Source organism: Rhipicephalus sanguineus, unplaced genomic scaffold (genome assembly GCF_013339695.2).
Source record: "Rhipicephalus sanguineus isolate Rsan-2018 unplaced genomic scaffold, BIME_Rsan_1.4 Seq135, whole genome shotgun sequence".
Lineage (NCBI taxonomy): Eukaryota > Metazoa > Arthropoda > Arachnida > Ixodida > Ixodidae > Rhipicephalus > Rhipicephalus sanguineus.
The window spans coordinates 26,648-44,029 of NW_023614590.1; the positions used below are offsets into that span (position 1 = coordinate 26,648).

The following is a 17,382-nucleotide window of genomic DNA, read 5'->3' on the forward strand; positions in this document are numbered from 1 at the left end:
CTTGCATAGAATAGCAAGGGGTGGGAAAGGGAAGTGAGGCGAGGAGGAAAGAAAGGAGGAGGAGGGAGGGTAAAGCGTAGCATAGTCTTGCAAGAATAGCAAGGGGTGGGAAATTGAAGTGAGGGCGAGGAGGAAAGAAAGGAGGAGGAGGGAGGGTAAAGCGTAGCATATACTTGCATAGAATAGCAAGGGGTGGGAAAGGTAAGTGAGGGCGAGGAGGTAGGAAAGGAGGAGGAGGGAGGGTAAAGCGTAGTATAGACTTGCATAGAATAGCAAGGGGTGGGAAAGAGAAGTGAGGGCGAGGAGGAAAGCAAGGAGGAGGAGGGAGGGTAAAGCGTAGCATCGTCTTGCAAGGATAGCAAGGGGTGGGAAAGAGAAGTGATGGCGAGGAGGAAAGCAAGGAGGAGGAAGGAGGGTAGAGCGTAGCATAGACTTGCATAAAGTAGCAAGGGGTGGGAAAGGGAAGTGAGGGCGAGGAGGAAAGAAAGGAGGAGGAGGAAGGGTAAGGCGTAGCATAGACGCATAGAATCGCAAGGGGTGGGAAAGGGAAGTGAGGGCGAGGAGGAAAGAAAGGAGGAGGGAGGGTAAAACATAGCATAGACTTGCATAGAATAGCAAGGGATGGGAAAGGGAACTGAGGGCGAGGAGGAAAGGAAGGAGGGGAGGGAGGGTAAAACGTAGCATAGACTTGCATAGAATAGCAAGGAGTGGGAAAGGGAAATGAGGGCGAGGAGGAAAGAAATGGGGAGGAGAGAGGGTAAAGCTCCATCTTCCCACCATTAATGCGTACTGCCCAACCTTTCTTTCTCAAGTTTCAGATCGAATTATAGAATACCGGGAACTAATTCCCGTTTTTCACGAGTTAGATATATGCGGGTTCGACTGTACTACTGCTACACTTTGGCGGCGTGAATTCGCAGTCTCTACAGCCTAGCGATCCCAGCTCAAAATCTAACCGCGTCGCCCTCTTTCGCTTTGCCCAGAGAAGCCCCCCGTGGTGTGCCAGCTGACATCTCCGTCGCACTATGCCACGTGGTCACAACAGCAAGTATCTGTCCAAAATCAACGGCTTCCCCCGGCAAATATGTGCGACTACGTCATACTGGACTTACCGCAGTTTCCGGATGGGTCATACGAGTGTACGTGATTTGGCGAATTAGTTCTGCCTAATCCCGCTAGGCGGAAGAAGGTTAAGTATAGTCGGATACAACTTAAGAAGTCCGCAGAGGCCCCGCCCAGGCGACCGAAGCGTGGCAGCCTATTGCCTCCGGGACTAAAGAAATAGTCCCGCTTATGCACTCGGCAATCTTCTTCGAAGGCGAGGGCGGCCATCCGGCTCATGACGTCAGTCCGGAGTGCGCACCCATTGGTGCAGGTATTGTGTGCATCCGCCTTTGAGGAGGCAGTGCTGCGGACTTCTAAAGTTGTATCCTACTATCGAGGGAAAATCCGCGCGTTTCGCAGCCCAAAGCTAAAATGTGAAGGGTATTTGTGCAAAAAACCAGGGACATGAAAGGAAGACAACACGAGACAAGCTCAGATGAAAGTTCTATTGTCGGAAACATTTATTTATATATCGTGCAGAGACACGTGCTTTAGATTGAAGGTTGGTGGTTAGATTATCCATTTCAAGTTTATGCAAGCTCACCGACGGCCTTGCCACACACGTCACCGGACTTATGAATGAAGATGGCCTTCCCTGGCTTCGGTTACGTTATAGTCTAAATTTTTATTTCTTGCTTTAACCAGAATTTGAGGTTCACACACCACTTTTTTTTCTTTCTTAGGTACAACTAATTAAAATGTACCCAAGAATTATTATATGGAAGCGATGTACTTGATTCATACACGAAAATAAGCAGTATATGTCCTTCAAAATGGCAGCCGTTCTACACACAAGCAAAAAAAAAAAATTCCTGGGTACGGCCCTGAGTTTACATAAACTTGAAAGTGATTATCTAACCACCAACCTTTAATACTAGGCTCGTGTCTTTGCACTACATATATGTGTTTCCTACAACAAAATTTCCATTTGATACTCAGCGCTTGTCTCGTGTTTTCTTTCTTTCGTGCCCTTGGTTTTTTGCGCAAATGCCTTTTCACAATGGATCAGCACCTCGCCCAACGTTCTGTTCTTCCAAGATCAAAGGAAATCTACATGGATTTCTCTAAAGGTAAAGGCTTCCCGTAGAAGGTTACAACCTACAAAGAAATGGAGGCTCCGCCCACATCACCGCGGTGCGCTTGCCATTAACCTGCGAAATACAGTCGTGCTAGTTGGTTTCTGCTCTAAACCTGAGTACTTTTTTTCGGCTAATGTAAGTACTACGATGCATATTAGGAGTTAAAGGTTCGTCGTTCCTACCTAAAAACTCACGTTTGGCTGAGAAGCGATGTCAAAACACCGGAAGAAATTACCCGGACGTTCAAGTTTCCGAGCGTTGCAGCCTCGAAGAAGACAAGACGACCGCTTGCCGAAACGTCGGCTCCAGCGACGCCACGTGTTCACGAATTTTTCATCTTTTCAAGCTTGCATCTTACCGTGAACATATGCCTCTTTCGACCTAAAACCAGCGATACAAACGTGGGCCTGTATGGGAAAGTCAACTATCTTGAACATACGAGAAGTGCCTGACGTCACGAAAATTAGTAAGCGCTATTGGTTGGAGCAATTATGCAAATTCTTTGTGGGAGGGACAGTGATAGCCGTGGGCGCTTTTGACATTTTCTTTCATAGGATGTAACCGGCTGTAATTGACGAAAGATTGCGTCCTGGTCCGGGGATCGAACCCGGGACCAACACCTGTCCGGGGCCTGTCGTGTCCTCTTCGTAAAAATAAACAAAGCTTGGAAGTTAAGTCATAAAACAATCTTACGACGCTATTGTAAGAAAATGCGCCTCAAGTGTATGTCGAAACGTGTTGGGGTTGCTATGAGAGGCGATATCATCGGGAAGATAATAGAAGATATCTAAACGATGGTCGAACGGTATTTGTATTGGCGCGAAGGGCGCACGTCAAGACATACACTATGTGCAGCGCAAAGAACCGAGGGCAACGGGAATACACATAAACGACATACACTGGCACTGACTTCCATCTACATTTATCGAAAAACACGAAGCCCTTCATCCATTTGTCTTCGGCTATTTCCGCTGCGCATCATAATTGGTATCACCGGCGTAGTAGTCCAGGGGGGTGGGAGGTCGGAGGATAAACCCCCCCCCCCCCCCCGCCAAAAAAATTTCCAACTTTGCATGTGTATATAACCACACGCACACATACTAACATACGCACGAACATGCATAAAGGGTCGTTGAAACCCCAACCCCACATCCCGACAAAAAAATCCTGGCTACGCCATTGCTTAGTATAAATTAAGACACGTACTTATTGAGACACGTAACTAGCCCACCAAGCATCAAGAGTTAACCAACGCGCCTACTGCTCGCCTTCGCAGACGGGTCTTACGAGTTCTTGAGTCGAAGCCGCAGCTCGGGCTACAGGCTGCTTCTCACTGTCAACATGGATGCGGCGAACGTTGGCAACAACCTGGTGGCCCTCAATTCGCCAGATTTCAGCCAAAGTACCCAAAGGATTCAGCACACGCTGGGGCTGTTCGGCTACGGCACCCTCCGCGGTTGGCCGGTTCCACGTACCACGACGGAGTTATCCGCAGCCCAAGCTGTGCTGAACGTTATCTACGAGGTGAGATCAGCGGGCGAACGTTGAACCGACCCTCTCCGGTTTTGGAACTGCGCATCACCTTGGATGAGTGGGCCTTGCGCAGGATTCCGTATGGGCAGTACTACCGTATTTATTCGAACATAGGTTGACCTTTTTTTAGCAGCGAAACTGTTTAAGCTGGAAGTAAGGCCGTTGACGTACGCACAAAAATCGGTGGGTATGCGCCACAGAAAAACGGATATGTACCAAGCAGCTCCTAGCATAGCATAGCCTTGCATAGTATAGTATAACAAGAGTGTGACAAAGGGAGGGGAGGATTAGGAGAAAGGAAAGGAGGAGGGGGAGATTGTATGGTATAGAATGGTATAGCAAGAGGGTGGGAAAGGGAAGTGGCTGTAAGGAGTGATGAGAGGGAGGCATGGGAAAGAAGGAGGGGATAGATTAAGGCATAGCATACCTTTTTATGGTAAAGTATAGCGAGGGGCTTGGCAAGGGAAGTGAAGGTGAGGAGGACGAAAGGAAAAGGGGAAAGGGTAAAGCATAGCATAGTCTCGTATATTACAGCATGGGAAGGGAAAGAAAAGTGAGGATGAGGAGGAAGGAAATGAGGGGGAGATGGTATGGTATAGGGTGGTATAGCAAGATGGTGGGGAAGGGAAGTGGCTGTAGAAAGTGATGAGAGGGAGGAAGGGTAAAGAAGGAGGGGATAGAGTTAGGCATAGCATACCTTTGTATGGTATAGTATAGCGAGGGGTCGGGAAAGGAAGTTAGGGTGAGGAGGATGAAAGGAAGAGGGGAAGGGTAAAGCATAGCATAGTCTCGTATAGTACAGCATGGAAAGGGAAAGAAAAGTGAAGTTGCGGAGGAGGAAAAGTAGAAAGGACTGCCCCGCGCTACCACTGCCTTTTCCATTGACGTGGAAGATCCGTTCTTCTCTATGACGCACGATGGACTGTTTAAAGTCATCAGGGAAAGTGTTGAACAGTTTGGCGAGGTAGATTTTCATATTACAGCCGGCTTTAGCACAGAACATCTTTTAGAACTCATAAAGTTTTACTTAAGCTCCACAGCTACCCATCACAATGGGCACTGTTTTGTACAAAAATCCGGTATTTGCAATGGCTCTTCGGTTGCTCCTGCGCTGTGACATTTTTCTGGCCTTCTTTCACAGACGTCTCAAAAATAAGTTTTCCAAATACCCTGTTTTACATGTGTTGCGTTATGTTGACGACATTTTAGTGATTTTAGATTACTCTTTTAGCAGTGACCTTGGCAGTGTTGTCCCTAACATCCTAAGCACCTTCTCCTCGGAGGGGCAAGGTTTGAATTTTACCCGTAAATTGACAAAGAACAACCATATCCAGTTCTTAGACATTGAATTACGTTTCACCCAATGGCCACGTTTTCGGTCGTACAATCCAAGGTCCAGCAAAAGCCTACAATCTTTCAAGAGTGCACACTCTAAACTTGTGAAATGTGGCATGGTTATGTCTAGCTATTTCTCCGCCTTCCGAAAATCTTCTGCCCATACAGCATCATCAAGTTTCACTCGACAGGTCAAGCGTCTGCTATCTGTTGGCTATCCGCAACACTTAGATCGTAGCACATCCGAATGCCTGCTTCAAATGCTAAAATCCTCAGATAAGCAAGATGAGCGTTTGGACAAAAAAACACATTTCGTCATGCCTTATTTGCATTGTCTGTCCCGCAACGTTAAGAATGTCGCACAACGGTATGGGATTCGCGTCGTCTTCTCGGCGCCTTTACAAACTTAAAAAAGTGTGCCCACTTCTGACAAGAACAAAACGAGAGCTTTCATGCAAGAAGAACCACGAGATGAAGTTCACTAGCTGCATCTCTAACGTTAATTACTAGATACCCATTTCGTGTGGCCTGTCTTGCATAGGCCAAACTGACCGGTGTTTCAATGTTTCAATGAGCGTGCCCAGGAGCAAAACCCATTCTTGCGCACCGGCACAGGCAGTAATCTCGCCTTTCATTGCAAGAGATGCGATAGTCAAAACTGTTTGCCTCATCTGTATAAGACTAAATTCCTATCGAAGGCTAAGTCTAGAACTGAAAGGGAAGTCATCAAGGCATTTCACATCGCAAGAAAAGGAGATGGCTGTGTCAGCTCTCCTTCCATACCACTGTCAAGAAATTAAATAAAATTCTTACGTGGACACATTGGACACATCCGGTCACTCCCGCGTACGTGATGCACACGCGTTCCTGCGGTTGTTTTAAAGTGGCATTGCGATTGCTCCTTGTTCTGATCTCCTGTTCTTTAGAAGAACCTGTAAGTCACCTGCTTTCTGTAAATAGTTGCAAGTTCTGCGCTTATGTGTGCGTATGCGTTCCTGTTTTCGTACTGTCTTCTTCGCACAGTTTAAAACTATGCTTTATGCAACGTTTCTTTCATCAGTTGCGGCGCAAATGCTTACGACAATCTTGGATAATTCACTAATGTTGACCAATCTTGAGAGGCAGGTACAACGTCTTCACTTGAAAGCTAACACGATGGGTTTACTCCAGAGTGCAGTTTTCAAGGTCACCGCGTAAACTTGCGACATCTGTTTATTACAGCGATTGGCCCAGGTCCTCAACGGCAGCGGCGTACATGAGAGCAGCATCGCCAACTTCTTCGGCTTCAAGCCGCGTGTCACAACGTCGCAATGGAAGGATTACGCCAGCTTCGTGTCGATGCTAAACGGGTATGTGGAATTCATTATGTAAAGGGCGCATGAATGGCTTGTAAGCGTCGGTGCGGTGGGGCGTTTCGAGGCCCACGAGATGGCAGCCTAAAATAACCACGTAAAAAGCTATGTCTACACGCCGTCTATCTTGCTCTAGTGACGACCCACGATTTAGCTGTGCAAATAATACCTGGATAGAAAAGCCTTTTTCCCGTTCTAGTCATCCTCTTCAGGGGTTCGACTCCTGAGTGTACACCATTTTAGAGCGAAAGTTCTATTAGGCTACCCCCCGTATTCTCAAAGGGGCCTCGACTTGAAAATCATTCTTCAATCGACCGAGTTCATCACAGCACCACCGCCCGACTAACAATGATGTCGCGATTTTCAAGACTTGCTGCCGATTCTTGCTCACATGCAGTGACCATTTCTACCTAAGGGTGGCGCTGCCATAGTCATTTTCGAGTCAAGGTGGAGCGTTAAGTGGAGGGACGTTCTAGAATACGGGGGGTACGTCTCCCAAGGTCAATGACCTTGAGCCGCCGTAGCGCAAGTGGGGCAGGCGTGACGTCACGCCATGTGATCCGCGCGGAGAGGCATCACAGCTGCGCTCGCTCGGAGCCTCGCCGCTGCGGCACCACGTGACCAGGTGAAGGTTGAAACAATCGATATGGTGAATAACGTTCGCAAAATCAAGCCAACCATACGTTTCGCTCGAGGACCCGCCAAGGTGGGCTGGTGGTTACGGTGCTCGACTGCTGACCCGAAGGTCGCGGGATCGAATCATGGCAGCGGCGGCCTATTTTCGATGCGGGCGAAAATGCTTGAGGCCCATGCACTTAGATTTAGGTGCACGTTAAAGGGACACTAAAGAGAAACAATGAATTGGTTTAGACTGATAAATTGTACATTGAGAACTATAATGACGTTAATTTCATCATCATAGGTGTATTAATAAAGGAGAAAATGAAGTTCAAAGTTTCATCTTTAAATTACGCGCCAAAATCTTCACGCGTGACGTCACGGATTTCAAAGTGCATTTATCGTATTTTGGCACCATTGGCTCAACAAAATTTCCTCAAACTTGGTATGTTAATTCTATGGCCCTCTCGGAGGACAGTGTACTTTATTTTTACACTTAAGGAACTACGTAAGCCCAAGTAGGCGCCGTCAAAATATGTGACGTCACGGCTAATTGTGCGGAAACTTCAAGGGGGCGTCGCCACCCACATTTTCTTTTCGCGCAATTTCTCGTTTACTGAGCGTCTTCTCGAAGCAAGTGTGGTGTTTTTGCTATCGTGAAAGAGTAGTTTACTAATACGAGAAAAATCGTTTTGCTCTTTAATGTCCCTTTAAAGAACCCCAGGTGGTCGAAATTTCCGGAGCCTTCCACCCCGGCGTCTCTCGTAATCATATCATTGTTTTGGGACGTTAAACTCCAACAATTATCATTATTATTATAATTTCGCTAGTGATAACTAGGATTAGAAGGGTTAAGCCTCGGTCAGTTTTTACAGCTCAGTGAGGTGTCATTTTAAAATTAAGATGAACCATTAAACTTCAGCTGCGCGGACCAATGCAAAGTTACTCGACAACTCGGAACGTGTCCCCGGGTGCTTGATACGGCAAAGCGGCCGTGCGGAGGCGTGAAACGTAAAGCAAGGTTTGGAAAAGAAAAAAATATTACTGTAAATTGAGCCTAAAAGATGTTCTATTACCTGTCTTGAAATGAGGCGCATATCTAACGCACACATCTTCTGATCTACTGGATCAAACCTCTCGTCACGCTTGTCATAGAGTTTGCCTCAGGCAGATTGAGCCTGATATTCAGTAATTTCACTGGCACGGTCGCGTGCCTTTTTGTTTTCCTTGCAGACTCAACAAACTAAGCTTGGTGATTATGCTGACCATATCAGACGAACACCAGCTGGAAGTCGCGTCATCTTCAGCCTGGAACCGTATCTGCCAACCTGTGCCGAACGCGCCAAAAATGGTGGGTTGATATGGCACGGCATGATATCCATAAACGCGTGAACTTTTTATTGCGGTAACAATAATATGTATACGCTTGGCGCATTTTTTTTTTCTGTCGCCGTCATCGTCGCCGTGAGGTTCCGTATAAAGTCCAACTTGCGATAGCATCACCCCGCGCGTCGTATGTTCTTGTGCGAGAGAAAGCGTGCGATGGCCAACAACGATCGCAGCTCAAACGTAGAGTAAGCGCGCCGACCGTCTGTCTTCGCGCGAACGGCCCATCGGGTGTCCCGGAGAGGGGGCTGCGTACTTTGGCCGGCCAGGCACGGTCGCGCGCACATCATCTCTACAGGGATCAGCAGACGGCTCACACCTTTGTACGTGTTGTGTTCTGCTGCGTGTGCGTTGAAGGAAGACAACACGGAGGTCGCTTCGCTCGCTGCATCGGCTGCGGTTCCTTACGTTAGCGTTTTACTGAGCTACGCCAGGCCGGATGCTGAAGGCGACGGCGGTTCACTGCGTAGTCCTTGCGACGAAACTGACTTTTTTTAGAGCGCAACTCTAATGCGTTCGTTCGTAGGTTTCGCGTCGTATGTTGCAACCCAGCGAACGATTGGCACACAACCATCCCGAATTCATTTCCCTCATTCGTTGATGCTTAGTACAAAACATGGTGGCAGTTACTCTTTTATTACTCAGCTTCGGACTTCGTGCACGTATCATATATCCAGCCTCTCTGTTGCGGCTGTTACTGTTCCTGTTCCCTAATCATCATAATATCTGTCTTGCAACGTTATTTCACCGTTCCTTTTTCAGTCCACTGCAGTCGATCTGATTGCCAACGTCTCCCATCCAAAGGTTAACTTCACCTTGACGATCAGCCTGCGCCTCGACATTTTCCGGCAAGTCAGCCTGGCAGCTCTGAACAGCCGCTCTCTGCGCAGAATAGTGTCCACGGGGCACGACGCCGTCTTTTTCAGTACTGTAAGTGTGTAGCAAAAAGTTCTGCAGCATGTTACGCTCTCTGTAACACTCGAAGGCGAAAGACCGCTTCCCACTTGGTAATGCATTAAGCTGTACAGTGGTGGCCAGACCTTGCAAGACATGACGAGGCGCGGTGTGAGGGACATGCATGTTCTCAGTCTGTTGCATTCCGTGACATACCATATCAAGATTTAGCCAGTATGTGTGCTCTAAATGCCTTCGCGCATGCGTGATCGCAATAAACGCAATTGTGCCAACCTTGTCACGTGTTTTGCACCGGTCGTTCTGTTGCAGCAATGCGAACAGCAGCTGTTCGCCCGTGACCCGACGGGGTTATCAATACTGGACATTGGAAATGGTAGCTGCGCGTTCGCCTGGGGCCCAAGCCAAGTGTTCGAGGTCATCACCTTCGAAACGCCCAAGACTGTACGAAGCAAGGTGGGCGACTACGTTGCATTGTGGTACTTCACGGGGAGACACGTAAAGGGTGGTCCTTTATGAAACGGAACGCGCGAGCCCATGGTCTGTTCCCTGCGGCAGTATAGAGTTACTGTATATAAAGGTAGCATATACAGTAACTCTACGGCAGTACTACTTAGAGCGCCACCAAGTGGCATCAACATGAAGAAGAACCGCTTTTGGCGTCACGTATTGGCGTCCATGACAACCGTCCAACGCGGAAGGGAACCTCGCTTGCCTGCTTATGTTGCCCGACGACATAGGCGTGCCGCGTGACTTTCTCCAGTGAAAGAGGGGGGACAAGTCTCACCGCAGTGCCCCCCCCCCCCTGACAGTCGAGTCCGAAAGAACACAAGCTTTGCCATCGATGCAAAAATGAAAATAAAGCAATGACGTGGTTCTAACAACGACCTTGCCTTTGGTGCACGGTTTTTCCGGTTTTAAAGGTGGGAAATAAAAGTTCCTGGAATGCAACATTAGGGGTTCTCGGCCATCATCATCGTCAAAAACCTGCGTAGCCACAATCATGCACCTAATACAATGACAGGACACGTCTGACTGAATAAAGGTATGCGACAGACTTGACCCCCCCCCCCCTCCCCATGCGCGCGCCTGTGCCCACCAGCAAACAGTCTGCACCAAAAGCGGGCGTGTTTATTCATACTGCAACTTCGCGGCATTCCGAGCAGCCACCTCAGAGCACAGGGCACGCGTTTGCGTGTTCCCTTTCATATAGGACAAGTCCTGTACCTCTAAGACAGTACGCCAGTGATCCAGCACTATCTTAGAGGTATGTACATAGCAGTGATCAGATGTGTGTGGAAGGGGGGGGGGGGGGTTCACGCCCTCACCTACCCTTTCTCCGCCCCCCACGAAGGTTTTAAATGTTGAATCTGTATATAAACACGCACACATACAAACGCACGCACGACGCACGTACCTACATAAAGTACGGCTGGCGCCCCACCCCCGAAGAAAATTTCTGGCTACGCTACTGGTGCTGATAAGAGTGTTTGACGTTCACTCAGAAAATATCACTCAGAAATCACTCAGAAAAGTAACGCGATCCATTATACATTGCCCTAGGAGGACTCGAAGGCCAAAGCCAGCTTCTTCTTTTACTTCTTTTTTCTTCTCAGTCGGCTGTATTGACTCTCTCCTACCCATAGGGTTTCCTACAATATCTACTACAGGGAATTGTGGTGCTGCGATCGTTCAGCCACCATGGGAATGATTGGTAGTACATAGATTTGCCTAGTCTTTGTGCTTGTGGATTCTAACGCTCTTGTGACTTCGTTTCTTGTTGAACGAAAGAAGATTACTTTGAAGGGCTCGTTGTTTTTTTATAAAAGAAGGGGTCGCAGGTTCGGTCCCTACCGGCGGCAAGTTATCTTTTCGTCCCCTTTACTTTCTTCACATTTATATCTTAATTACTACAAATAACATCCCCTATACTTTCCTTGGCATTATTGTCTGTTCTCATTAATTGCAGCAAACGGGAGTGTTGGTTCGGGTTCATTTCGGAACGGCGCAGAAGTCGAAAGACACAGAATACTCAGCGCTCCTGTTGTTAAGTCTTCTTGTGTGTCTTTAGTCTTTTGCGCTGTTTCGAAATGTTCTCATTATTATTGTTAGTTGTTGTGTTTTGTCTTTTTTTTTTATAAAAGGGCTCGTTGTAAACTTCGTTAGCTGACCTGAATTGGTGAGCCTAGAAACGCCAAAGTGTTGCAGTTGGGACTGCGGAACTTTTGCTAAACTGCGTGAGCTTCGTCTTGCGACAAAGCGGCTGCAGGCCACCTGGAACCACACGCAGCCGAAAGAACGAATCTTATGCAAATCCACGTATACTACTCATCATTCTCATGCCCGCTGAAGCGCCATGCATCACAGCTCCCACAGACTAGCGCCAGATTTCCCTCTAGTGTATTACTATGAAACCTTACGATCCCACCCAACCCTCTCTGAAGCTTCGTTTACCTTGCGTGGAATTACTTCCTCCGTGATCGGCCCACCCTTAACTGAGCGACGATGTGCCGTGATGTCGTCATTATGTGGCTTCACGATGACGTATGTGGCTTCACGTGGCTTTTTTCCGCCGTTTGTGTTGACGCCGCCGATGGTCACTTCTCGGGTTTCACGAGGCATCTAAGTTCGCCTTAATAACCACATAGAGTGAATGAACGATCGTGCACCCGCTTGACTCTTCTGGTTGCTGCTCACAGATGGTTGCCACCTACCGGCACCTGGGCTACGCGAAGACCGACACGCACGTCATTGGCTGGACTGTGTACAACGTGACGCTCGGCCTGGCGCCAAATGTATGCAACGGAGACTCCAGCCGCTTCAACGAGATCCGCAAGATCGTGGACGAAAACAAGTGAGACGGGGTGCATCGACTCAACCAGACAGGCTAGGCATGCCTCAAGATATTGTTATACCCGGAACAAACTTATATCTGCGATGGGACCGCGTGTTTTCCCGTCTAAAGACTGATCCTTTAGGTGGACTGAGATTCTACATCTTTGGACTTATCTTTAGAGAGAACTCCGAGATCTCTGTCTGGGGAGTCTTGAGGGTAGTTAGAAACGAATTGCGTTTTTCGAATTTATGCAGTTATAGTTATTTTTCAAACGAATTGTGTCTTCCCTGTATATACAGCCACGATTATGCCTGAAACCAAACCAAGTGTGTTTTTTTCTTTCTATACAGCTGTAGTTATCCCTGTGACGAATATGCGTTTCTTTAATCTGTACAGCTACCTGTATAGATAAAGGGATCACCAAAGTTTACTCTAGTAATGTTGGGGATAACTATACGTATAGTTACCTATACCTGTATAGGTTAGACATGCCTACTGAAGGGCAGGTAACTATCCTGTATAAGTGGCCTATCGGTCGTATTTGTAAGAGATCCCGGTCTTCTGTGGGACGCAACAACTGCGATACACTACAGTATCACTTAGATCTGCGTTATCGTTAGCGTCTCCTTAGCGTTTCTATTTCAATCAATATCTTAATGTAGACCGCAACAATTGTAGTCTCTCATACTTTGAACCGCTTTTACAGTGAAAGCTGTTATGACAGTCCGCCTTCGCCGCCGGTGTCCGTAACCGCTATCGCGCGAAATAAGAAAAAATTTCCAGGATGGACCTGGGTTCGAACGTGGGCCCTCTACGTGGGAGCCCAGTATCCTATTTCAGAGCCATGCCGGTATTTTTTTCTTTATTGCCTTCTTTCAGAGCCATGCTGGTGCTTGAAGCAGCTTTGCAAAAAGACCCTATACAGGCTTCATGTCGGGAAGGCACCACATCACCATATGTATAATGTAGCGTCGTAAAAGAGTAAAATAACAACCAGGCGTCACACAACGCGAATTATGTAATCAGGCGTCACACAATGCGAATTGCGCAACGAGTGGGTTGTTAAATGCTTCCAACCCATTACAAAGGGCTGTGCCATAATTCTTCATCGTCATCAGCCACAGCATCAACAAGCTGCGCATAATGCCTTACAGGTGTTTAACGGGTACGACGGTTCTCCGCAGAATGAAGAAAAATGGCAGAGTGTCTGCTTCCCTACTTCACAAAAATTATAATTGATAGCGTAGTGGGTTCCTATAGCAAGGGCACTTCTATTGGTTGCCAAGGAAGCCCATAAGGCCCTCATGATCCATCTCTTCGGGGTCTCAATAAAGTTATTCTCTCTCTCCTCTCTCTCTCTCTCTCTCTCTCTCTCTCTCTCTCTCTCTCTCTCTCTCTCACTCACTCGCGTTAACGTAGGTTATAAAGCGTGGTGGGAGAGTGAAATAACGACTGGGCGTCACACAATGCGAATTACGTAACTAGTAGGTCGTTTAAAGCTTCCCACCCATTACGAAGGCTTCAGCCATAATTTTTCATCATCATCAACCGTCGTGTCAACAAAGTGCACCTAATGCCTCACAGATGCTACCTCGCTTCTCCGCAGAAGGACGAATAATGGCGTAGTGGGTGCTTCCCAACTTCACAAAAATTATGGTTCGTGGCGTAGTGGGTACGTTGCTAGTGTACTTGTATTTGTAGCCCCAAGAGAGTTTATAACGGGCTCTAGAAATGCCGCCGTTCCAGCTTTCGCTGTGACTGTGCTGCGCTCTCCGCGCAGGCCTGGCGTTTTCATTTTTTTTTCGAACCAATAGCGAAGACCTCCTCTTTTTTTCCGCTGAGAGTCGGTTTGGGTTGAGGCACGTTCCAAGGATATCGGTTTGGGTTTTTGTTCAGTTCCCGCTAAAATTCTGGTTCTGGTACGAGAGAGAGGGAATGAAGAAAGGCTTGGACATTACTGGTTCTCGGTTCGGTTTCGTGCCCGGCTAGTAAACTTGGTTTCAAAATGCCTACTTCTTACCTTATAAGAATATGTAGTTTAGTTTCAATTGTAATTCAAGAGTCTCGAGGATGTTTTTCCTTGTATCACGCGTTTTGTTGTTGTTGTCATTGGTGTTGTTGTCCATCATACACGCTTTTCATATATTTTTTAACGCCTCCTACCATCTCTATTCGTGTTGTCCATTGATTGATTGATTGATTGATTGATTGATTGATTGATTGATTGATTGATTGATTGATCGATTGATTGATTGATTGATTGATTGATTGATTGATTGATTGATTGATTGATTGATTGATTGATTGATTGATTGATTGATTGATTGATTGATTGATTGATTGATTGATTGATTGATTGATTGATTCGTGCTACTCCACACCCTTCATAATTGTGTCCGCTTCTTTCGAAGCGCTTCGCAACTGTTGAGGTGTACTTTATGCGCTGTATTTTGCCAACAGCAACTAAACAATAAATTGTGCTTCTAAGTATATCTGCGAAAAACTACGACTCTTCTATCGTTAAAAAACATGTGCGCAGCTTCCATTATTGGCGCAAGCCTGGAACCAACAGCGGAGAGAGTGTTCGTCCTAACGTTTTTAAGTTTTTGTTAGTAATGCGAAGCTTTTGCTAGACATGATACGTTTTTGTTAGTAGTACTAGTCTGACAAGGCTTGGCTATTCTCCGGTTTCGGTCGGTTCCCCACATTACGCACGTGCCACGAGGTTTTGACAGGAACATGTGCTTACGTGGTTCTGGCGGGAAAAGTCACCTCATTAGATCTTACGCGATTTTTAGACACGTGACTAGTTGTTACGTGATGTTACGTGGTTTTAGTTTACGTTACTTGCTGTTACATGGTTTTTGGCGGGAGCATGTCACGTGACTAGCTTTTGGCGGGAGCATGTCACGTGACTAGCTGCCACGTGACAGGTTGTTGTGATGTTACGTTGTTCTATTTACATGATGTTGCGTGTTTCAGTCACGTGAGTAGTTGTTACGTAACGTTACGCGATTTCTAGATACGTGACTAGTTACGTGATCTTACGTGGTTTTAGTGACGTGACTGGTTATGGGATGTCACGTGATTTTAGACACTTCACTAGTCTTCACGTGACGTTGCTTGATTTCAGTCATGTGATTAAATGTCATGTGATGTAACGTGATTTTAGTCCCGTAACTAGCTGTTACATGCTTTTTGGCGGGAACATGTCACGTGACTAGTTAAGTGGTTCTGGCGGGAAAACGTTACGTGATGTCATGTGGTTTTAGTCGCTTGACTAGTTGTTGCGTGATGTTACGCTATTTTAGTCACGTGACTAGTTATGTTATTTGTTAAAATGCCTGATTGGGCGAGTTGGTGATTCATGATACTTGAAATACGAGCGCGTAACTTACACTGGGACTTCGGAAAACAAGGACAAGCGCATACTACCAATTGAAAGCTTATTTCGAAAGCATTGACATATATATACCGACAGATAAATGCTCCGCAAGAACAGCGGATAAGAGAACACAACGAAGAAAATACAAACGATAAAAAAATAAAATATATAACCGCCACACCTTACCAAAGCCTGCATTGCCTTACAGAAAATAGTTAACGCCTACGGCATGTGCCGCTTTCCAAGAACACGAGTTCCTCATCTGACAGGGCTTTGGAAATAATCTTTCAGTTGGTAGCATGCGCTTGTCCTTGTTTTCCGAAGTCCCTGTTTAAAGGGACACTAAAGAGCAAAACGATTTTTCTGGTATCAGTAAACTACTCTTCCACGATGCCAAAAACACCACGCTTGCTGCGAGATGACGCTCAGTAAGCGAGAAATCGCGCAAAAAGAAAATGTTGGTGGTGACGCCTCCTTCAAGTTTCCGCACCATTCGCCGAGACGTCACATATTTTGACGGCGCCTACAAGGGCCTACGTAGTTCCTTAACTGTAAAAATGAAGTACACTGTCCTCTGAGGGGGCCATGTAGTTAACATACGAAGTTTGAGGAAATTATGTGGAGCCGATGGCTCCAAAATACGATAAATGCACTTTGAAATCCGTGACGTCACGCGTGGAGATTTTGGTGTGAAATTTAAAAATGAAACCTTGAACTTATTTTCTCATTTATTAATACACCTATGATGTGAAATTAACGACATTATAGTTCTCAAAGTACAATTTATCAATCTAAGCCGATTCATTGTTTCTATTCAGTGTCTCTAAGTTTCGCGCTCGTATTTCAAGCGTTATGTGTTCTTGCGCGATTTTTAGTCACCTGACTAGTTACGCGATTTTAGTGTCGCGACTAGATGTTACGTGATGTTGCCTGACTTTAGTCATGTGACTATGTTAGGTGGTTTTTGGTGAGAAAATGTCACGTGACTATGTGGTTTTGGCGGAAACATGTCAGGTGACAAGACGTTACTTGATGTTACGTGATTTAGTCACGTGACTTGTTACATGGTCATGGCGGGAACATGTCACTTTACTAGCTGTTACGTGATGTTACGCGATTTTGGTCACGTGACTAGTTACGTTATTTTTAGTCACGGGACTAGTTCTCACGCGATGTTACATTGGTTTTAGTCACGTGATTTGTTGTTACGTGATGTTGTGCGAGCTTACGTGAGTTTAGTCACGTGAATAGATGTTACGTGGTGTTACGTAGTTTCTAGTTACGTGGCTAGTTATTACGTGATGTCAGCCACGCGACTAGTTGTTACGCAATGTTACGTAATTTTTATTCACGTGACTGGTTACGTGATGTTATGTGATTTTAGTCGCGTGACTAGGTATTGCGTGATACGTGATTTTTTGTCACGTGACTGGTTACGTGATTTTAGCCACGCGAGTAGTTGTTACGTAATGTTACGTGACGTTTAGTCACGTGACAATTTGTTACGTGATATTACATGGTTTTAGCCACGCGACTAGTTATTACGTGATGCTACGTTTTCCCTAGTCTCGTAGCAGACTCGCCCATCATTGTCATTGCATTGCACGCCGGACAAATAAGCGCTCGTGTTATCGGAGCGAAGCAGAAGATTAAGAGGACAAAGCGAGCCTGTGCCGGATGACAATTTCTGTTCGCACTACCCGGCTCAACGAAAAGCTTAAGCCGCTCCCCTGTTAAAAGACTTTTTCTTGAGCACGAACGGTCAGTATAGAGACAACATACGAGATGACACTAAAATAGTGAAAAATGACTTCGGTACACGTGTCCACGTGCGCATCCGCC

The 17,382-nt window shown here is 46.5% G+C and overlaps 1 protein-coding gene across 1 annotated transcript; it reads left to right on the plus strand.

Moving 5' to 3' along the window:
* Positions 1-983: 983 nt before the first annotated feature.
* LOC125756195 (uncharacterized) lies at positions 984-12,287 on the plus strand (the record flags this gene model as incomplete). Its single annotated transcript, XM_037646331.2, has 7 exons — positions 984-1,139; positions 3,460-3,707; positions 6,273-6,400; positions 8,255-8,372; positions 9,170-9,337; positions 9,632-9,775; positions 12,019-12,287. Coding segments are annotated over 7 exons (1,121 nt in total), but the record flags the coding sequence as incomplete, so codon positions are not given.
* Positions 12,288-17,382: the final 5,095 nt, after the last annotated feature.